Source organism: Vipera ursinii (assembly GCF_947247035.1).
Source record: "Vipera ursinii genome assembly, chromosome: Z".
NCBI lineage: Eukaryota > Metazoa > Chordata > Lepidosauria > Squamata > Viperidae > Vipera > Vipera ursinii.
In genome coordinates this window covers 58193977-58217553 of record NC_139517.1, presented here as the reverse complement: position 1 = coordinate 58217553, position 23577 = coordinate 58193977, and the positions used below count along the sequence as shown (strand labels likewise).

The 23577-nt window shown below is 37.7% G+C and overlaps 1 protein-coding gene across 1 annotated transcript in view; it reads right to left on the bottom strand.

Annotated features, from left to right (window-relative positions):
• LOC310650168 (uncharacterized protein C7orf57 homolog) overlaps window positions 1-23577 on the bottom strand; it is a gene marked incomplete at its 3' end in the record, with an annotated part of 153453 nt that overhangs the window by 8641 nt on the left and 121235 nt on the right. The window contains exon 8 of the mRNA XM_083379001.1: window positions 5237-5352. Within this exon, the coding sequence (XP_083235127.1) occupies window positions 5237-5352 (116 nt within the window). The remainder of the gene's footprint in view (window positions 1-5236; window positions 5353-23577) is intronic.

The following is a 23577-nucleotide window of genomic DNA, read 5'->3' as shown; positions in this document are numbered from 1 at the left end:
CAAAGTCCTATATCAGGGGTGTCAAACTCGCAATGTCATGTGATGCATTGTGATGTATCATGACTTTTTTTTCCATTGCCAGCAATGGGGTGGGTGCGGTTTCACCATGACGCATACGGCCCACAGGCTGGCAGTTTGACACCCCTGGCTTATATGATTCATGGCTTGGATATTTACAGAATTGTCTTCTTCCAAAATATCTGTTCACCCAATACTGTCAAACAAAACAAACTCTCTCCATGTCCTTTGCTCAGGTAATGCCATCTACAGGTGCTACAATAGTATGCCTTCTCTATTGTTCATCCACTTGTTTGGAACAGCAGGCTCCCAGACCTTCAAATGGCCCATTCCCTGTTGGTGTTTAAAAAGGATCTTATGTTTCCCTAAAAAAAATGGACATAGTTTCCGTGGTGAGGGTATATAGTCTACAATTATCTCTAGGGTATTATACTGTGATTTTATGGCTTTAATATAATGTTTTGTTTTAATCTGAGATATGGAAAGGGAACTGAATACTACTTTGTCTATGTAGTTGGAGTGGACTATAAACTGCATAAAATAAACCAACAAACAATTATGTGCAGACAGCTGCAAGAGCTTACCATAGAGTGTAACAGTTTTATTACTTGTAAGAAAGGTATTGGGCATGAACCAACATTGCCTTATGAAGTAACATCTTTAATGCTTTGCAAAATCTTAAAAGCTGCTAGTTCTCTGAACATTTCTTCAGATATATTTAAGTATTAATTATAATATAAAATGAATGTTCCACCAGAATATAATCTACAGACATATTATGCCATAATTTTAAATATTTTAAAGTAGAATATCTGTCGGAATCCATTCCCAAGGAGGGGGAGAGAAGACAGGATGTCAATTGGCCATCTCTATCCCTTTGATGCAAGGTTTGTTTATTTAGCCTGCCTAGAAGCCATCACAAAGGACCAGGGGAAAAAACCCTTGGAACTAAGAACAAAGAAAGAGGGAGGGGGAGATTCTGGTTTGTATCTCCAATTGGAATGTGAAGGGGAAGAAGTAACAATGTTGCAAATGTACTGATGTTTTCTCTTTTCCAATGAGGGGTTTTGACACATGAAACGTAACTGATCTGGGACTGACCAAATGGACTGAAGAGAGGGGTTTTTACTTTAAAACTATCGATCTGTGAGACAGTTTCCAGATCCTGTCTAGATTATCCACTGTCAGCCATGTTTTAGTAAAAGTTTCTGTTTGGATAATCCTGTCTACAAGAGTTCTTTTTTCTTAAGATGTGGATTGGGGTGGGTTCTGATATTAGACAGGATCTGCATTAAGAGTCAACTTGGAAGGGAGAACCTTACTGGGGGACTTTGTAAAAAATACAATGTCTACTGACGAAACAAGGGGGGAGTAAAGCCCCATGGAAAGGGAACTGTCCCCCCGAACAAAACCCCACCAATGATCGGAAGCTGAAGTGTCATTTTCCTCTGGGGAAGTGGTGGTGGAGGCACATGACCACAAGCCATGGTGGCCGATGGGCATTGGAAGGAAAAGCGAGTAGGAAAAGGCATTGAGGAAAGTGACCTTGAGGCGGGGTGGCCACCAACCTGAATGGAGGCAAGAGATGGAGAGCCCCCTGCACGTCAGTGAAGAGGAGTGGATCCTAGAGAAAGCTATTGACCTGATGAAGAAAACCCTTAGCTCACTAAGAGAGGAGAAACCTGAATACCACAGCCAAAGCAATGCCTGGGGCTGCAACTGGAAAGACAGTGGGGGGGGGATCCAGAACCTGCAACTCCGGGGGCATCCACTGGACCAGGAGCTGCCACCTCAGCAGCACTCACCTTCCACCGAACCACAGATGGGGATCAGAATGAGGGCCAATACTGCCCGCTGCATAGACACCGATCCATCCAAAGACTACCACCCCTGGAAGCAAAATTCAGGGAGAGCCACCACACTTGGGGTTTTTCCTAACCCAAGTCCCCAGCTATATGGAAGAATACAGACGGGACATCCCCAGTGACAAAGCCCACATCCGCATCATGCAATCTGCCCTAGACAGACCAGCTGCAGACTGGGTAGTGAACCTGCATGACTCCAATGCCCCAGAACTCAATGACTTCAAGTGATTCATGTCATGCTTGAGGAGGCGGTATGAGGACCCTTTGGCTGATTGTAAGGCCCAGGAGATAATCAAAACTGTGAGGCAGGGCAGATGGCTGGTGGCTGAATATACTCAAGAATTCCGAGCCATTGCCATCAAGCTGAACTGGCCGGAAGACATCCTCCTTAGCCATTTCAAAGACAGGCTAAACTACGACCTGTATGACACTTGCCTGCCTCGAGGAGACCCACACCATCTCGATGACTGGTATGTCCTGGCAGAGGAGGTAGAGATAGAGCTACTAAAAAGGCACTGATGGGGAAAACCATGAGGCCGCTGCCCAAGCAAACATGTGAGCCGCTGCCCAAGCAAACATGTGAGCCAGCGAAAACACTGTCCATGGCTAAGAAATCAACAGGCTGTTTCAAATGCAGGACACAGGGTCACTGTGCCACAGAATGCCGCTCAAAAGCCCCTCAGTGCAAATCAGAGGCATCACCCTGCAGGAGACCAGGTAAGTCCCAAGGCAAGCCAAAAGAACCTGCCATGAGGGGACAGAGGCTGTAGAGTCCCCAAACCCTGCCAAGGACTGGGAGGGGATTCCAGCCTACACCACAGGGGTGGTGGACACCTCGGAAGACAGCTCAGAGAGAGAAACATTGGTAAGTGGATCCATTCCACCCTTCCTTAAGACAGTGATTATATTAGCTTCCTCCATGCCTGAAGCTGTCAAAGTAAAAGCCCTAAAAGACTCTGGCTGCACCTGCTGCCTCATCAGCCCGTCGCTGGTGGAGAATTTGGGCATTCCAGTGAGGAGACTATAACAACCAATTTCTTTTGGCCAGTTAGATGGATCCATAGCAGGGGTGGTTCCAGCTACTCTAGCCACCTTCCCAGTTCACCTGGGTACTCATGAGGAAGACATAATGTTTGTAGTGATCCCAGGCATGGAATGCCCAATGATATTAGGACTGGAATGGCTGAAGATATGGAACCCCTGGGTAAATTGGAGGACAGCAGAACTCAACTTCCCGGAGGGAGAGCATAGGAATGTAAAATACCAAAGCACCCCCCAACCCACAGAGAGGAGACAGCATCAGTGGCGGAAGAGAAGGGGTTACCAGAAATACCAGAGGAATACAGGGACCTTGCTGATGTTTTCAGTGAGGAACGGGCAGATGAGCTTCCCCCCCACTGGCCCACAGGCTGCACTATAGAATTCAAACCTGGGGCAAAACTCTCAAAGCCCAGGATGTATGCCATGAGCTCAAAAGAAATGGTGGAGATGGAAAGATTCATTAAAAAAAACCTAGAAAGGGCAGTTATTGAGCCTGCCAAACCCAAAGTGACCACCCCGGTCCTGTTCAGGGAGAGAAGGATGGCACTCTTCGTTTGTGCATGGATTATAGATTTCTTAACACAATTAGCGAATGTAATCTGTATCCCCTACCTCTAATGAAGGATATGCTATCCCACCTATCGAAAGGAAGGATTTTTACCAAGCTAGACCTGAGAGAAGCATACTACTGCATTAGGATTAAAGAAGGAGATGAACCTGTAATCCCAGCATTGAAGGAATGGATTGCACAATTAGAAAACATCTGGCCAATCATTAGGAAAGCTTTAGACAAAGCTAGACAAGCATACAAAACACAAGCAGACAAAAAAAGAGAGTCAATCCCAAACCATTCCACAAAATACCTTTAATCCCTACAACCCTGTAAAAAACTCAGACCAAAATGTATTGGACCTTTTCCAATTAAAAGAATCATAAACCCAGTAACAGTAGAATTAGAATTACCCAATTTTTTTAAGCAGATACACCCAATTTTTCACTGCAGTTTACTAAAAAGAGAACAACAACACCTACAAACAACCCCACACACACACACACCTCCTTTCATGGTGGAAGGAGAACAACACTTTGAGGTGAAAGAAATCCTGGATTCTAGGAAACACCATGGAGCAATTCAATATCTAGTAGCTTGGAAACACCTTCCCTCCTCAGAAAATGAGTGGGTCAATAAACATCACATTAGAGCACCTAAGTTGCTTAAGAAGTTTCATACAGAATATCCTAACAAACTGGGCTAACATTTACATTTTGTTTCCTCTACAGGTGGACCTCTCTCTCTTTTAAAAGGAGATTGTCAGAATCCATTTATATTTCATTTCTAACTCCTTTTTCTGTGCAAACGTAAATCTCACCTCTTACTGGATTCTGCCATTCCTAAGGAGGGGAAGAGAAGACAGGATGTTAATTGGCCATCTCTATCCCTTTGATGCAAGGTTTATTTATTCAGCATGCCTGGAGGCCATCACAAAAGACCAGGGGAAAAAACCCCTGGAACTAAGAAGAACAAAGAAAGAGGGATGGGGGTATTCTGGTTTATATCTCCACTTGGAATGTGAAAGGGAGGAAGTAACAATGTTGCAAATGTTTTCTCTTTTCCCACAAGGGGTTTTGACACATGAAACTTAACTGATCCGGGACTGTCCAAAGGGTTTTTTACTTGAGGACACTTTAAAAGTATCTATCTGTGAGATAATTTCCAGATCCTGTCTAGATTATTCACTGTCAACCATGTTTTAGTAAAAGTTCCTGTTTGGACAATCCTGTCTCCAAGAGTTCTTTCCTAAGGTGTGGATTGGGGTGGGTTCTGATAATATCTTTGATAATGGCAGTTGTTGCAAAACAATGCTTATGATATCTTCTTTACAATGAAGATGTTCTGTTGTCTTTATAATCAGGATAGAATTGAATGCTTTACTCTTTGAAAGCATATTTCATTGAAAGAATTGGACTTCTTAAAAACAGTTAATGGAATCACACATCATACTAAGTTTTGTTAATTATGGATTGCTGAATAAGCAATAATTGACAGAATGTACACAAGGTAAACTGTAAACTATAATTCATATAAATAATGGCTGAGTTTATAAAATATTGTTTTTTGAAAAAGGAAAATACAGCTGCCATATTGTGATGTGTGAATTCAAGTCTGATAATTTGCAGAATGTGTATAAAATACTTGATTTACTTATGAAAATATTTAAAACAGGCTTGTAAATTAGAGCAGGGTTTATTAAGCAACCTTTTAAGCATATTAAAAATGATGTAATATCTTAAAAAAAGTTTTAACACATTACCATTAGGCTCAGTATTTTTTCTCTCCCATTTATCACGTTGCTGAAGCCATTCATCACCATAACCACTGCTAATCAGTTTGCTGAAGTTTATGGGTTCATTTTTTTTATGAGCAGGCCTTCATAGAAAATAAGAAATAATTAAATTAAAACTAGGTCTAATATATTTTTCATAGTAGTAATTATGATCAAATAATTGTACATAATTTCAAAAACAAAGCAAAAAGAAAAATTGAATACCTATTTCTCTATTATGGATAACAATAACAGTAAATAATTTGAGAAAACATTATTCCATTATTGAAGGCCCAATAATTAGTGGAACTGAAAAATAAAATGTCAAACTATTTCACAGAAGTTTTCCCAAGTAGGTAAATTGAGCAACAGACATATCATTATGTCTAAACTTCTATTTTGTGGTTTGTATGTACATTCTCTTTGTAACATGCAGATTATCACAACTCTTGTTTTACTTCTTTTGTTTAGTTGTTTAATTATCAGTTATTCTGTGAAATTTATTTCTAAAATTGTATAAAAAATTCTTCTAATCCAAAGATACGTAATTAGCAGCACAGTTCTTTGAACAAATGACAAAAACCAATATTTGTACAAATCCGTTATTTTATATGTTGTTGATTACACCCTCCCTTTCAGTAGTGAAAGGGGGAAAAAACTGTTAAAAAGTTCAGAGAACCCAACTACAATTAATGCAAGTAAGGATAATCCTTGACTTACCATCATATTGGATTCTGCCCATTACGATCATAAGTGGTGACAGTTATAAAAGGATCATCGTGTAATTGACCCAATTTTACAGACTTTTTTGTGGCAGTCACTAAGCAAATCACTATAGTTGTTAAGTGAACCCATGGTTGTTAAGCGAACTTACTTTGCTATGGGGTATTTTTTCTGAAAACCAAAAATAAATGCTGGCTTTCACCAAAAACCCAGAAATTGCAGTCATGTAACTGCAGGACACTGCAAACAGCCATAAATGCAGGTGGGTTGCCAAGTGCCTGCAATGTAAAAATGTTGTCACACCTTTCCCAGCCATCATAAATTTGGAACTAGGCTGCAAGTGCCTTTTGGGGGGGGGTCCACTGCAATGTCAGAAGTGACCAGTTGTAATCATCTGTACAGTCAAACTCATCAAAATAGTAACAGTCAAATTTTTATATATATTGATTTTGTCATGTTTGTTTAACATAATTAGTATCCACAAGTACCAAAAATAAACTAATATACTCATGAAATATAAATGGATGTTTCAAATATTGTTTTAAAATATGTAATAGTGAAAAATTAGGGAAGCAATTTAAAACATAGCAGGCATTAACATTCCACATCTGATCAAGCATATATGTCCAGGGAGTCTTCAGTTAATATTCACTTATTCAGCAGCAAGTTAGTAGCAGCAGAATCAAAGAGTTATAAATCTGAATCAGAAAGGCTGCAAGGGAATATCTATTTGCACCAACTCTGTGAAATTACTGTGAGGGCAACTGGCCCGACCAGAAAACATCCATAGTTTGAAAGCAGCAATAATTCATCCTTGATATTACCAATATTACCAAGAATATTCTATCCTTGATAAGTGCTTGTGTGATTGCAATTTTATTTTAGAATGTCTGGCTTTGCTCAGTGCAACACTTGTTTGCAGTTGTCTTTTATTTTACTCTTTTTAATTTTGAATACTATCCTGTTTTAAGCTGACTACTAGTTTACATGGACAGATTATTTATCTGAAGTCTTTAGTCTATTCCAGTCCCCCATCATAATAACAGATTTATAATCCAATTCGATTAGTCTTTGATGTAAAAATTTAAAAAACTTTTGCTGTTGTTGATTTGGAGCATATAATCCAATAAGAAGAACTTTCTTTCCTTGTAACATCAGTTCAATACTAACATATCTCCCTTGTTTGTCCGATTCAATTAATCTAGCCGAAAAATCTTTTCTTAGATAAACGACCACTCCAGCCTTCTTGTCCGGAGCACAGGCTGCAAAATGTGTTCCCAGCTGGGAATTAACCAAAAACCTTTGGTCCTTTAATGCAATATGAGTCTCTTGTAAGCAAACAATATCATTTTTGTTGTTTCAAATAGTAAAATTCTTTCTTTTCTGTGGTGAGTTTAAACTATTAACATTCCATGTCAGGAACTTCACCATCTCTGGTGACCAGGAGCCTTTGGAACATGACCTGAAGATCACCTGTTGCTCTCTTCGGGCATGCTCCTCCCTCAGGCTCTGAAACAGCCGCATCTTGCGTAGTATCTGTACAAGCTTCTGTTTTTGCTCTTTTTCCTTATGCTTGTATGCAGCCCTAGTCATCCTCTGTTCTCTCGGGTCCTCCTTTAACACCAAACTCTGCTCCATAGTCTCAGCCTGTTGCATCTCCTCAAGAGGCAGTGACATTGCCCCTTCACTCAACTGTTCTTCTGTTCTTTTAACTCGAGGAGACAGTGGTAAACCTGCTTTAAGGACCTTAGTATAAAAATCTTTTGCTTTTGAAATTGTGTTCAACCTATACCTCGTACCTGCATAATTTACCACAATGGGTATTTCCCATCTAAACTGAATTTGTCGCTTTTTAAGCTCATCAGACAAAAAGGTGAAGTCTTTCCTTTTTCTAAGAATTTTTGGGGGTATCTCCTTTAAAATTATAATATCTTGGCCTGCAATTTGGAATCTTTCCCGGTAAAAAGCTTGGATGATTGCATTTCTAGTTGATCTCCTGGAGAAGTAAATCACTACATCTCTAGGTAAATTTTTCTGTTTAGCAATCCAGGAATTAACCCTAAATGTTTTATCCATCTCTTTAACTAATTCTTCAGGTTTACATTTCAAGACAGGAGCCACTGCCTGCGCCACTTCCCATTCCAAATCTTCTTTAGGGTTCTCTCTCAAACCCCTTATACGCAATGCAAACTCAATGTCTCTATATTGAGAAAAAATAATTTCATCTTCTGTTCTGTCAATTTTAATCTCTGCCTTGTCCAGTTTCTGTTCAGCACTGATAATTTTATTTTCCAAATTCTCAACATATTCCATAACTGAATCCACATGAACATCCAGGCGTTCAATGTGTGCAGCCAAACCCTGAAGTGCTAGCACTATATCCTCCCTCATCTGTTTGTTTTGATTAACAAATTCTTCCTTTGTTTCCTTTATTTCTTGCTGTAATACTTGCATCAATACTTGTGTTGACTGCATCACAACTTGCTGTATGTCTGCCAATGTAAATCCAGGTGGTGGTGGGGATGGTGGCTGTACTGTAGGTTTCATTGTAGCTTGCCCTGCAGCTTGTGATAAAGGTGAAGAAATGGCACTTTTAGAGATTGGAGGACCTCCCCCATGCCTTGCAGCCATCTCTTAAGTTTTGATTTCCTCTTTTTTCTAGCAGAATCAAAGTTCAGGGGAAAAAAAGGAAGAGGGAGAAAGAATAAAAGTTTTTCTCCCAAATTCCTTATCCTTCAATAATAATAATAAAAAAGGGCAAACTCTCAAATACACAAAATCCGGTACTGGTTAGAATCAGTTGCAAATTGTATCTCAAGCTATATTACAAAATGTAGCAACTTTCCAAAACTGTCAGTTCATACAAGAAAGCAACATTCCAGCACCATTTTTGCTCTGTTTCAATCAGCTTAAAACTTGAAGAAGATAATGAGTCTGAGTTAAAGTTAAAATCCAACTTGAAAATTCAAATCCTCCTGTTTCGTTCTGCCTATTTCTCAGAGAAAAAATACTCACAGTCCCATCTAAGCAGCAGATGTAGTTGTCGCATCTGGTTCCACTCCCTTATGGAAGTGAAAGCATCCTGGGAGCGGAGAAAACCTGGGCTCCGAGGGAACTCACCCTATCAACCCCCAAACTAAGTGAGGAATTGACAGGGGAGCTCTACCTCTACCCAGATAGGCTCGTCTCTCCCTCTTCTCCCGAGTGAGAGACTTCGGCACCACGGAACAGCTGATTTTCACTGTCTCCTAGCGCTTAACGCTTCCCAAGGTTAGGCGGCTTCTGAAACGCCGCCATTCGGCGTGGCAGTGCTACTGGACTCATTTGAAGATAGGAAGGGATCTTCTAAAAACCCTTCTAATTATTTGGAATTGCCCAAAGCCTTTTTTGATTTGAAGGAGGATTTGGAGCTAAGAGATGCATGGCGGGAAAGGAATATGAAGGACAGAAATTTTACTTTTTTTTCGGATAGACATAAATCTTTCTCTAGGATTGATTTTATTTTAATTACTACTGATCTTCTCTCTACGGTTAAGAATGTTAAGAATTTTCCTAGGACATTGTCGGATCATAGCCCTGTCTGGTTGGAGTTCTTTGCTGAAGATGATAATAGAAGATCCTGGAGATTGAATGAAAACCTATTCACAAATGAGGTGTTTTTGCAGAAATGTAGAGAACATCTGAAAGAATTTTTTGTTATAAATATGCATAAAGGTACATCAATGGGAATGGTTTGGGATGCTAGTAAAGCGTACATGAGAGGGGTCTTGATTTATATGAATAATGCTTATAGGCGTAAGCAAATGCAAAAACATAAAGATCTTGAGGAAGATATTAAATCTAAGGAGAAAGATTTTATTTTGAATCCATAGGATAATAATTTAAGGACCTCGATACATTTATTGAAAGAACAATTTAGTATGTTAATGGCTGACCAAGTAGCAACTAATTTGCGTTATGCTAAGCATAAGTGAAAGCCCTAATAAGCAGGCATATACATAGAATGAAGGCTACTGCTAAGCTTGTAAGCCGCCCTGAGTCTTCGGAGAAGGGCGGGATATAAATGGAATTAAAATAAATAAATAAAATAAAATAAATAATGCCTTTTGTAATGCTAATAAGCCTGGTAGGTGGTTGGCTTATCAATTAAGGAAGAAACAGAAATTATGTACTATAGATAAAATAGAATATAAAGGAAAAGAAGTCTATCAACAAAAATTGATTAAGAGGAGTTTCTTAGATTTTTACTCGAAATTATATTCTAGAGAAAACATACAAGCTTTAGATATAGATAAATATTTACAGGAAGCATATTTTCCTAGGCTTTCAAAAGAACAACAACTTGAGATGAACCGCTTAATAACATCAGAGGAAATCTCTTTAGCTATTAAACAGTTGAAAGTGGGCAAGGCCCCGGGAACAGATGGATTAACAGCAATTTATTATAAAACGTTGTTGGTTGAAATGATTGAAACTTTAAAGATGTTGTTTAATGAAATTCAGACTGGAGGAGCAGTTCCTCCATCTTGGAGGACAGCCTTTGTATCATTGATTCCAAAGGAGGATCAAGACCTTACTCAACCTAAAAATTATAGACCTATATCGCTTTTGAATATAGATTATAAGATCTTTGCTAAAGTATTGGCTAATAGATTAATGCAAGTTTTAAAGCAAATGATTCATAGTGATCAATCGGGATTTATATCTGGAAGGTATATGAAATATAATGTAAGACAAATTGTAAATTTGCTTGAATATTTGGATAAGAACAACCAAGTCCCTGCAGCATTGATATTTTTGGATGCAGAAAAAGCTTTTGATCAATTGAATTGGCAATTTTTATTTAGAGTTGTTGAGGAAATGAATTTTGGAGAAGGATTTTTACATTCTATTAAAGCTATATATCAACAACAAACTGCACAAATTATAATTAATGGGGGGTTAACAGAGATGTTTAAAATTGAAAAAGGTACAAGACAGGGATGCCTCCTATCACCATTGTTGTTTGTATTAACGTTAGAGATTTTATTAATTAAAATTCGAGAGTCTTCTATGATAAAGGGAATTAAAATAAAACAGAATGATTATAGATTGAGAGCTTTTGCTGATGACTTGGTTGTGACATTATCTCAACCGATACAATCGGTTATTAGATTTGATGGAAATTATAACTCAGTATGGCAAGGTTTCAGGGTTTAAGGTAAATAGTAATAAGACTAAGATATTGTCTAAGAATATGTCTATGAGTGAAAAGGAAATGTTAATTAAATTAACAGGTTTGAAATAGTAAAAAAGTTTAAGTATTTAGGAGTGTATATTGCAGCTTCAAATGCAAAATTATATAAGAATAACTATGAAACACTATGGTTGAAGATACAAAAGGATTTAAATAATTGGAAAAAATTACAATTATCTCTATTAGGAAGAATCGCAGCTGTTAAAATGAATGTTCTGCTGAAGTTTCTTTTTTTGTTTCAAATGATACGTATATTGAAAAAGGATGCCAACCTTGATCAATGGCAGAAGGGTATTAATAAATTTATCTGGGTGGGGAAGAAACCAAGAGTTGAATTTAAGATTCTGCAAGATGCTAGGGAAAGAGGGGGACTCACGGTGCCTAACTTGAAATTGTATTATGATGCGGTGGTCATGACATGGGTTAGCGATTGGCTTAATTTAACTAATAAAAGAATACTCCACCTTGAGGGTTGGGATTTGGTGTATGGATGGCATGCATATTTGCTTTATGATAAAAAGGTAGACAGGGCTTTTAAATCTCATATTCTTAGAAGTGCTTTGTTGCGTATCTGGAAAAAGTATTATTATAAGTTAAATTATAAAATACCGATTTGGGGAATTCCCGGACACGCGATAGAAGGTGTATCTATGGGAGTAAGTTTGGATATGTTTTCTTATAAGGAATTACTTAGATTGGAAGGGAATAATTGGCAACTTAAATCATTAGATGAGTTAAAACAAGAAAACATAAGTTACTCTTGGTTCCAATACACCCAACTGAAAGCTAGGTGGAAGCTGGATCAGAAGGTTGGCATTACAATTACAGATGAAAACTTAGTAAAACAAATTAGAGATTTAAATCGTGCACATATAGTGAGGATATATAATGTTTTAATTGAATTGGATTCAGAAACGGAATTAGTTAAAGATTGTATGATAAAGTGGGCACAAAACATACAGGAACCAATTCCGTTGGATACTTGGGAGGTAATTTGGGTTAGAAATGTTAAATTTACTCAGGCTCAAAATTTAAGAGAAAATTTTTATAAAATGTTTTATAGATGGCATTTGGATCCCAAAAAGTTGTCTAACATGTATCCTAACTTACAGTCTAACTGCTGGAGATGCGGTAGTTTAGATGCTACTTATTTTCATATGTGGTGGACTTGCAGAAATATAAAAGCTTTTTGGATTAAAATTTGGTGGAACATTCAAAAGATTTTTATGAGAAAGATAAAGTTTTCTCCACAATTGTTTTTATTGTGTATTGTTGTAGATTGTGATACTAAAGAAATTAATTTGATGTTGAACTTGATAACAGCAGCACGGTTACTGGTGGGACAATATTGGAAGAAGGATAGTTTGCCTTCTATAGAAGAATGGGTACTTAATGTATCGAATCTTGCAGAAATGTCTAAGATTTCTGCTTATTTGAAGGATCATTCGCAAGAAAGATATATTTAAGTTTGGAGGAGATGGATAGATTATATTCAGAATAAATATGGGACTAAAAAGTTCCATTTAGCTTATGAATAGATTTTAGATTTTTATTAACTTTAGTATTAGTATTGATTATTTTTTTGTTTAAGTTATTATTATTATGTTTTTAATAATTTGAATGTATCAATGTTAAAGGGGAGTTAAAGCACATTATGAATTTGGTTAATTTTATAATGGATAATTTTAGTTAGAATATGATTATTATATTTATGACCCTGTATTCAGCTCTGGGAAGTGGGGGGAGGGGGGGTTTGGGGTGGGTGGATTTTGGGGATGTTTTGTAAAAAAAATTTGTAAAACTCTTTAATAAAAAAATAAAGTCTTTAGTCTGTACTCTTTAGGCTGAAATTAAGTGTCCGACTCAACCTGTGTATTCTTTTGAGTTGCCTCGCTATCAGCCCTCTCTATCACAAAGACCCTGCAGGAAAAGGGCAGTACGGACAACTATTGGATCTGGCAGAGTGAGAACTGTGGACCATAAATGCAAAGCTTTTGATTTGTCTCTGCCTAATAGATACAGGGCTCTTACTGAAATTATTGCTAATAAGGTGGCAGGTTCAGCTGTTTGTGATGAAGATGACTCAACTGAGGAGGGCATTGTGGTCTGTGAGGAAGATGTTTTGGATAAGGGAAGGTATGAATCAGGTATTGCAAAATCATGTGAGGTGAGCAAGGAATCTAGAAAGAGAAGCCACTTTCTGGTTGGTGACTCAATAGTAAGAAGGGTCAATTTAGGAAAGAATGTGGAGGTTTTGAACAAAGTGAGGTGTTTGCCTGATGCTACTGACAGCAGAGAAAAGAGACACATTGTCAAAAATGCTAGTAAGGATTGTGATGTTGATGTTGTTGTGAATCTTGGCACTAATGATTTATCCAAAAGATTTCCAAAACCTGCAGCAGGAACTTAGCCTTGGTGGAGCAGTGGGCTAATGCCTCCTTAAGTAACACCAGCTGCCTGCAATTAGTGCAGGTTCGCATCCCACCAGGCTCAAGGTTGACTCAGCCTTCCATCCTTCCGAGGTAGGTAAAATGAGGACCCAGATTGTTGGGGGCAATTAAGCTGATTTTGTAATAATGCCGCTTGGGGTGTGTGTGAAAGCCCTAATAAGCAGGCATATACATAGAATGAAGGCTACTGCTAAGCTTGTAAGCCGCCCTGAGTCTTCAGAGAAGGGAGGGATATAAATGGAATTAAAATAAAAATAAATAAAATATGTTGTAGTCTTACTTTGTCAGATGTATTATCTATATATAAGGAGCATGTCACTGCACGTTTTTTTTTGTTCCTCAGAAAAGTTCATTTCTAACTGTACATTTTCCTTGCTTCCTGCACCTGTGGTGATAGCTTATTCTTGTATTGTCTTTCACTTTGCTGTTACTGTCTGTTCCATTAGGATGTAGTCAGCTAGCTCTCTTTATAATATATATTTTGTTTTCATATTTTTGTAATTAAAAGGTATTTACTAAGATTATGCGTCGTGTTTTATTTCCTTCCTTCATGCACATCATGCATCCTCTGAAGCATGGTCCTTCGCCCTGTACTAAGGTGATTTATACCTTGACATTTGGTATCGAGGATGGTTTGATTTATGTTTTTAGAGATGCATGTTTCTGCGGCTGTTATCAGTTAGTTAGTGCTAGTGAGGCAGCGGTGATTAACTGCTGAAACATGTCAGGAAGGAAGCCATGGATGAAAAGGGAGGCTAGGAGCCTGTCTGTGGGGCATCTCACTTCAATGTTACAAACTCCGATTGCTTCAGCCACACACCTTGGAGAAGACACACCTGCTACTGTTGACAATGCAAGGTCAGTCACTCCTTTTTCTACTTTTCCAAGCTCCCTGGCAACTGCTCTTGAAAATGTTCACACTCCAGGGGCTCAAGATGAATTTCAAAGGCTTGGAGCAAAACCTAAAGTTCAGCCAAAGAAAATTCCTTCTGCTCCTTCAAGCCCCAAGCAAACTATGCGAGATAGGGCTATGCAAGGCTACTGTGAACAAATTGGGGTTTTCGAAAAGCGTTTGCAGCAGGCAAAGGAATATATATCAATGGTTCAGCAATATGAGAGGAGTTATGAGCAAGAACCAGCCATATTGCCATGCCCACAAGAAGCCATATTGCCTCCTTCTTCCCCAAAGCCAAAGTCACGCCCATCATTGAGTGTCATGCCAGACAAATGGGAACTGGAGGCTCCTATGTCACATGATTATGGGCTGTGCCAAAGGACATACAGAGCCACAGTGATGCCTGAAGCAAATGTTATAGCACCATCTACTGTTGAAGCTGAATTAAGAAATGAATTGGAGCTCTCTCTCTCGCAATTGTCCATGCAGGAACCTTTGCTCAGAGATACAAGATTTCTGCCGTTATCTGAGGCTCCAGCCCCTGATGGTGCTAGGATTCCTGTTACTATTGCTTCTCCTGTTAATATTGCTTCTGTGCAAGTCCCTCTACCTGGCAGAGCACAGCCATATTTATCCCACACGCAATTGCCACCGGGTTCTTATATGCGAAGGCCAGTGTCATCTGCTGTTCTGTACCAGCCTGCTACCGGCCCTGCAGAAAAAGCAGGGACAACCCCTTTACAAATGGCAAGAGGCTGGAATTAAGCCTGCCAAATTTATTAACATAAAACAGCAAAACAAGACACCAACCATGAAACAGGAGCTATGAAACAGGAACTAATCAAGCGGTTGCCTTCAGCAAACCAACCCTCCCACACATTCCCCTTTCATACAGTTCAGGGCATGGCTTCTCTCTGCCTCCTTCCGAGGTGCCCCATTGCCTTCCTCTGTTTACTCCTGATTGACTGCCTCCTGCATCGGGCGTCCTTGGACAAGGCCAGCTGTGGGTCATCTTCATCCACGCTGTCAGGCTCACACAGCTGGGTCTCTGTCATGACCAGGTGGGAGGGGCCTGGCTGAGGGCTCTGCGGAGCCTCAAGGCCATCATCAGCAAGCTCTTCAACACCCGCCTCCTCCTCCTCTGAGTTGTCCGACCCAACTGCCGAACCCACAGGCTGACCCTGAATCACAACATCTGCAGGTTATGCTACTGCACCAGCCCCAGCGCCAGTGCCTCCTGCTGGCCAGGGTGGAATAGCAGCTCAAAGACAGTCACAGCCAGTACCAATACTACCGGCAGCTTGAATGTAACTGCCGCATGACCAGGCACAGGCACAGACGCCACTGGTGCCCCCTATGGTCAGATTGCACAACCTGCACAGCCAGTACCCCAATTGTATATTCCTCATCAGACACCTTCTATTGTACCACTGGCTGGTGACTCAAAATCACGTTTTCACAAGATGCAACTGCCCAACAAATTTGGACTCAGTTAGAGACATGTTATCGGCCTACATCAATTGAGTCTACATGTTTACTTTTGTCTGAGAACCATGGTTCCAGATTAAAACCTGGTGAACATATTGGAGCACATTTGACTAAAATGAAAGGTATTAGAAAAGAACTGAGTGAAAAAGGCTATCCTATTGATGATTTTCAAATGATCAGCATTATCATCAATTCTTTGAATCATGAGAGGAAAGATGCTATGTCCAAGATCAATCAAGTGCCTATTGCTCAACACACAGTGGATCATGTATGCAGAATTTTAACCGAAGAAGAGGCACTTATGCAAGCCATGCCACATTTAAGGGAACCACCTGCATCAAGAGCTTCAGCGAGGCATTCCTTCTGTGGAAGGGTCTACGTTCCAAGGATGCCAAGATGCTACATCTGCAATCGTGTGGGACATGCCACCCAGGATTGTCCCCAACGAGTTCCAGCGCCCGTCACATACCAGCCCAGAGGAACAGATTCCAGAGGAGGCAGAGGTAGAGGCGGACGACAAGGTTGTGGTCTTGGTTCCAGGCGTGATCCACAAGCTCCACTTGTCACATTGGTTGTGACCAACGATCCACAGTCTCAACCAGAGTACGACAGATGACTTCTTTAGACTTTGGACAGTGCAGCAGCATTACATGTTACCTACAGAAAAGAGCTTTACACAGAGATGCATGAGCCTGAACCTGAACTTCGTGAACTTTACTCTTTTTCAAATCATCCTGTTCAGGTCATGGGAAAAGGAACTGTTTATATTGAAGAGCTCGGTGCTCTCATTCCTGATGTTTACTACATTCCATCTGCCAGTAGTAATTTGCTTAGTCAGAGTCATTTGTCTAGGTTTTCTCATTTTCAGGTCCATCATCTTGAAAAAGCAAGTTATATAGTCAAAGATGGAGATATAGTTGCTGAAACCATGGTGATTGGCGGTGTTTATTACATAAAACCAAAGTCTAAGCAGCAAGAGCAGACAAGTATACACGTTCCAAAAAGCACAGGCCTAGAGAGAGATGCCACAGAGAGAGATCCTGTTGCTACTCCAAAGGTTCCTAAAGATAATAAAAATACAAAAAAGACACAGGTTGCTCATGACAAGCCTGGGGTTCCTGATAAAAATGCTAATGTTGAGAATTCACTAACAGGTAAACCTTTGCATTCCAGGTGTATCCATAAGTGTCATAGAAGATTGGGTCATGCCAGTTTCCGTGTTCTGAAGAAGATGCCAGAGTTCGCAAGAGGTTTGGATCTAAAGGGGTATAAGGTGTTCTTGGACTGTGCTGTCTGCAAGAAAGTCAAATCCAAAGCAGCAGCAATTCCAAAACACGCTACATTTTGCTCTGGAAAAGACGTTCAATATGTGGCTAAAAGTGGTGTCAGGTTCCCAAATCCTTATTGTTACAAACATCTTTCAACAGATCACTTAATATCTCTTGCAAACTTTTGTATAATTCTGCTGGGAGTCCATCTGGACCAGGAGCTTTACTATTTTTTGGTCTTTTTATAGCCTCTGTTATTTCCATCATTGTAACTCCTTCATCATTAGATGAAGGAGTTACAATTTTTAAATGTCTCTGGAATCTTCGGAAGGTTACTGTTTTCTAAGTATTTTACAATTTTCTCTATTGGAATCTCCCTCTTGTCATATAAGTCTTTATAAAATTCTTTAACTATCTTTTTAATTTCTTCATTTTTATATTATAAATAACCTTCCCCGTCCAGCAGATTGTGTATCATTTTTTCCCCTGTTTTTTAAGTTTATAAGGTAACCATCTTCCTGGTTTATTAGCATTTTCAAAAAAAATTGCTTTGCCCTTTTTATCTGTTTTGCCACTTTTTCCGAATCTAACATTTAATTTGTGTTTTATCATTTCCATATCTCTTTTTAAAGTCTTTTTTTTAGGATTCTTTTGCAGTTCTAATTCTAATCTTCCAAATTCTTCTCTTAGTGATATATATTGCTGTTTTCTCTGTTTGTTTTTCTTTGCCATATACGATATTGCTATACCTCTAAAATATGCTTTAGCAGTGTCCCATAAGCTTTGTGTCTTAGTATCTTCTTTTTTATTTTCTTTAAAGAAAAATTCCATCTCTTTTTTTGTTAGTTCTATAAATTCTTTTTCTTTTAATATAGAACAATTTAAAGTCCATCTTGATCTTTTTTGTATTTCTTTCCAGGTCATTTTCAAGGGGTTATGGTCTACCCATATACCTATTTCTATTTCAATGTCCTGCACATTCATTCTCAAATCCGCAGTTATCCAAATCATATCAATTCTTGACCAATATGTCTGGCTATTTGAGTAAAAAGTATATTGTAATTTTTGTGGGTTTATTTCCCTCCAGACATCTTGAAGTCCAATTTCCTCCGCCATATCAAAAAATGTCTTAGGTAGTTTTCCTCTACCATTTTTCTTTGTTTTGTTACTTTTATAGTCAATTTTTCCATTTGTTATTGCATTAAAGTCTCCTAGTAAACAAACATTTTGATATTCCATTTCTACTATTTTTCTATGTAAATTTTTATAAAATTTATCTTGATTGTTATTTGGTGCATATATTGCCACTAATAATATTTGTTTTTGATGCAGATAGATCACCACCATTAATATTCTTCTTCATCTGAGTATACCATTTTCGAATTTATTGTCTCTTTAATATACAGTATAGAGCTACTCCTCTTTTTTTGTTGTGCCGATGCATAATAAAGTTTTCCAATTTTTGGATATTCCAACAATTTATGATGTTGTGCTTTTATGTGTGTTTCTTGTAAACAAATTATATCCAAATTTAGTTTCCATAATTTCCTAAAAATCTTGTTTCTTTTAATTGGAGAATTCAGTCCATTTATATTTACTGAAAAAAATCCACTTTCTTTATCCATTTCCATTACTTATATTTTGGTCTGACCAATCTGGTAGATCTTTGTTCTTTAGCAGGTCTTTCATCTTTCCCCTTTTGAAGATCTTCCTCTTCCTGTTCTTTTGTTGATGTGGTTGCTCCTTGGATCTGCGCTTCCTCTACTTGTTTCTATTCCTTACTTTCCTCTTGGCCTCTTTTTACTCCTTCCTCCAAAATTGACCTATTCTTCTCTTCACAATCTTCTGCTTTCCAAATTGAATCGAGTCTGTATCTTGTATTGTTCCAGTTTATTAAAATGCCTTCTGGTGTCAGCCATCTGAAATTTATACCCTTAGCTATAAGTTTCGTAGTCAGAAAATGGTACTGTCTTCGTGAATCTCTAATTCTTTTAGGTATCTGTTTTAAGACCACAATTTCTTTGTTTTTATATTGTATTGGTTCATCTCTTACTTTCCGCAATACTTCATCTCTTGTTGACTTCCTTGCAAACCGTACATGTACTTCTCTTGGTAATTTATTTCTTCATGCATAACTTGAATTGAAGTGAAAAACCCCAACTAACTCAAGGTAAATTTCTGATCGGTCTGTTTTAAGAGCCTCCTCCAGGATATCAATAATCACCTCTTCTAAATTTTCTGCTTTAACTTCAGGAATATTTTGGAATCTCAAATAATGTTCTGCATTTGCCATTTCCAAATTTTTAATTTCATTGTCCAACTTTTCATTTTCTTGTAGTAAAAATCCTATCTTTTTGTCATTTTCACCTGTTTTTTCTTCAATCTTATATATCTTCTGTTGATTTTGTAATATCATTTGATTTTGAGATTCAAGTTTCTCCTTTATAGCCATCATTTCTTCATTTAACTTCTCCAATGTTGCCTGCATAATTCTATGATTACCTTGTGTCTCCAAGTGATGTTTTTCCACAGTCTCTTGATTTTTCAAGATAAGATCCTGAATAAATTTTAATGAAGTCTGTGTCTCACTTTGAACTGTGGTCTTTTCCCTTTGTAACATGGCTTCAATGGATCCCTGTGTTATAGGGCTGGATTGGCCAACAGAGGGTGCAGAGGAGGTTTTTTTCGTAAGTCTGGTAATATTAGATGAAGTCATTTTGAGGTTTACAGTCTATGGTAAAAACAGTGTCTGTTTAGACTATTCCAGTTCAATAAAAGTAGCTTTGAAACTCAGTCTCATAACAAAGCAGCCTTATCTTACTGCAGCTGTTCTTCCCAAGGTCACGTTTCTTATTTTTTATTTTTTTTTATTTTTTTATTGAAAAGTTTTACAATACATTTTTTTTAAAAGACAAAACCCCTCCCAACCCCCTCCCCTCTCCCCAACCCTCCCCAGCACCTCCCTCCCCTCCCCCTCCCCCCCTCCCCGACTTCCCAGAACTCAATACAGGGTATAAAAATACAAACAATCATAGTCTACCTTATGCAAACAACAATAAAATATTAAATCTATCACACTTTAACTCTTATAAAATAACTACAAGCAATTTAAATATCACATCAATACTTATTCAAATGCTAGATGAAACTTTTTAGTCCCATATTTATTCTGGATATAATCAATCCATCTTCTCCACTCCACAATATATCTCTGTTGCGACTGATCTTTCAAGTACACTGAGATCTTTGCCATTTCCGCCAGATTGGAGACTTTTAAAGTCCATTCTTCTATAGTCGGCAGTTCTTCCTTCTTCCAATATTGCGCTACTAAAAGTCTCGCTGCCGTAATTAAGTTCAACATCAGCTTAGTGTCCACAACAGTAGTGTCAGTAATAATGCCCAGTAGAAACAGTTGTGGACAAAACTTTATCCTTTTCTTGAATATCTTTTGCATGTTCCACCAAATTTTAAACCAAAAAGCTTTAACCTTTTTACAGGTCCACCATATATGAAAATATGTTGCATCTTCACCAGCACACCTCCAACATTTAGGCTGGCAGTTCGGATACATACTTGCTAATTTTTTAGGATCTAAGTGCCACCTATAAAACATTTTATAAAAGTTCTCTCTTAAGTTTTGAGCCTGCGTAAATTCTCACCCAAATCTTTTCCCAAGTATCCATTGTAATGACTTCTTGAAAATTCTGAGCCCACTTTATCATACAATCTTTAACAAGTTCTGTCTCTGAATCAATTTCTATCAATGCAAGATATATCCTTTTAATATGTGCTTGACCTTGATCTCTAATTTGCTTTACCAAATTTTCATCAATCATTGAAAAACCAATTTTCTGGTCTTCTTTCCACCTGGCTTGTAATTGCCCATACTGAAACCAAGTTTGTACAATCCTTTCTTCTCTTAGAATATTATATGGCTTTAATTGCCATACATTCCTTTCCAAACTTAAAATTTCCTTATATGTAGTCACATCATGTTTAAACCCAACATTTATATTTTCTATTGCGTGTTTCGGTATTGCCCATATAGGTATCTTATAATTTAACTTGTGTCTATACTTTTTCCAAACTCACAACAGAGCATACCTTAAAATATGTACCTTGAACACATTATCCACCTTCTTATTATACAATAAGTATGCATGCCATCCAAATAACAAATCATTGCCTTCAAGATTTAGTAATCTTGCTTGTGTTAAATTAAACCAATCACTTATCGCTGACAAAGCAGCAGCTTCATAATATAATTTAAAATTAGGCATTTTAAGACCACCTCTCTCACGCGTATCCTGCATAATCTTAAATTTAACTCGTGGCCTTTTCCCTGCCCAAACAAATTTATTAATACCTTTTTGCCATTCCTCCAAGTTTGAATCCTTTTTAAGTATAGGTATCATTTGAAATAAAAATAAAATGTTTGGCAAAACATTCATTTTCACAGCTGCAATTCTTCCCAATAAAGATAATTGTAATTTTTTCCAACTATCTAATTCTTTTTGAACTTTTCCCCATAACTTTTCATAATTATCTTTATATAACTTTACATTTGAGGGTGACAAATATATCCCCAAATATTTAACCCTTTTAACTATTTCAAATTCCGTTAGCTCTTCTAAGACAGCCTTTTGTGATACTGTCATATTCTTAGACAACATTTTAGTTTTTTGTATATTAACCTTATTATTATCTCCATCAATTCTACAACTGAATAGTTAGGCTGAGTCACTGTAACAACCAGATCGTCTGCAAACGCCCTCAATCTATAATCCTGGTCTCTAATTTGAATTCCCTTAATTTTGTCCGAACCCCGTATTTTAATCAATAATATCTCCAATGTTAAAACAAATAATAAGGGTGACAACGGGCACCCCTGCCTTGTACCCTTTTCAATGTTACATACTTCAGTCAAACTATTATTAACTATTATGCGGGCTGTTTGCTTTTGATATTATGCCCTGATTGGTTGTAAAAATTTATCCCCAAATTTCATTTTATCTAATACTTTCAACAAAAATTGCCAATCCAATTGGTCAAAGGCTTTTTCAGCATCCAAGAAGATCAACGCTGCAGGGATCTGATTGTTTCTTTCCAAAAATTCCAACAAATCAACTATATGCCTCACATTGTTCTTCATTTGTCTACCACATATAAACCCAGTTTGATCACCATGAATTACTTATTGCAATACCCTCATTAATCTGTTAGCTAGAACTTTAGCAAATATCTTGTAGTCCATGTTCAAAAGTGATATTGGCCTATAATTTTTTGCTTGGGTGACATCCTGGTCTTCCTTCGGAATCAAAGAGATAAAAGCAGTTTTCCAAGACAGAGGTACCCCTCCTCCCATTTGAATTGTCTGAAACAATTCCCTTAATGGCTTTACCATCTCTAACTGTAAATTTTTGTAATACACAGCAGTCAATCCATCCGTACCTGGCGCTTTGCCCATTTTCAATTGTTTAATTGCTGAAAAAATTTCTTCCTCAGTTATCAATTGGTTCATCTCTTCCTTTTGTTCTTGTGTAAGAACAGGAATATTAGCTTTCATCAAATATTCATCAATATCTGCCTCACTAATCTTATCTCTAGCGTACAACTTAGAATAAAAATCAACAAAGGTCTTCTTAATAAGACTCTGCTGGTACACTACCTTACCCTTATGTTCTATTCTATCTATATTAGAAGCCCTTTGCTTCTTCCTTAACAAATAAGCTAGCCATCTACCTGGTTTATTGGCATTGCAAAAAGTATTATGTCTAACATACCGTAAGTTAGTTGCCACTTGATCAGCCATCAACTTATCAAACTGTCCCCTTAATAAATTAATTACCTCTTTAATCTTCCCATCCGATGGATTCAAAATTAAAGCCTTTTCTTTTTCCCTAATTTCATTCTCTAATTCTTTCCTCCTAAATTCCAAGTTACGTCTATATTTGTTGTTCAAATATATTAATACACCTCTCATATAAGCTTTACTAGCATCCCAGACCATTTCAATAGAAGTACCTTTATGCATATTAATTTAAAAAAAATCCTTCATCTGTTTTTTACACTCTTCCACATTTTCCTGATTTCTAAACAAATTTTCATTTAAATGCCAGGAGTGCCTATCCCTATTATCTTTTTCTATCTCTAACCATACTGGACTATGATCAGACATAGTTCTTGGACAAATCTTAATCTTCTTAATCCTAGAAAAGAAATCATTAGTAATTAATATGAAGTCAATCCTGGAAAAAGATTGATGTCTA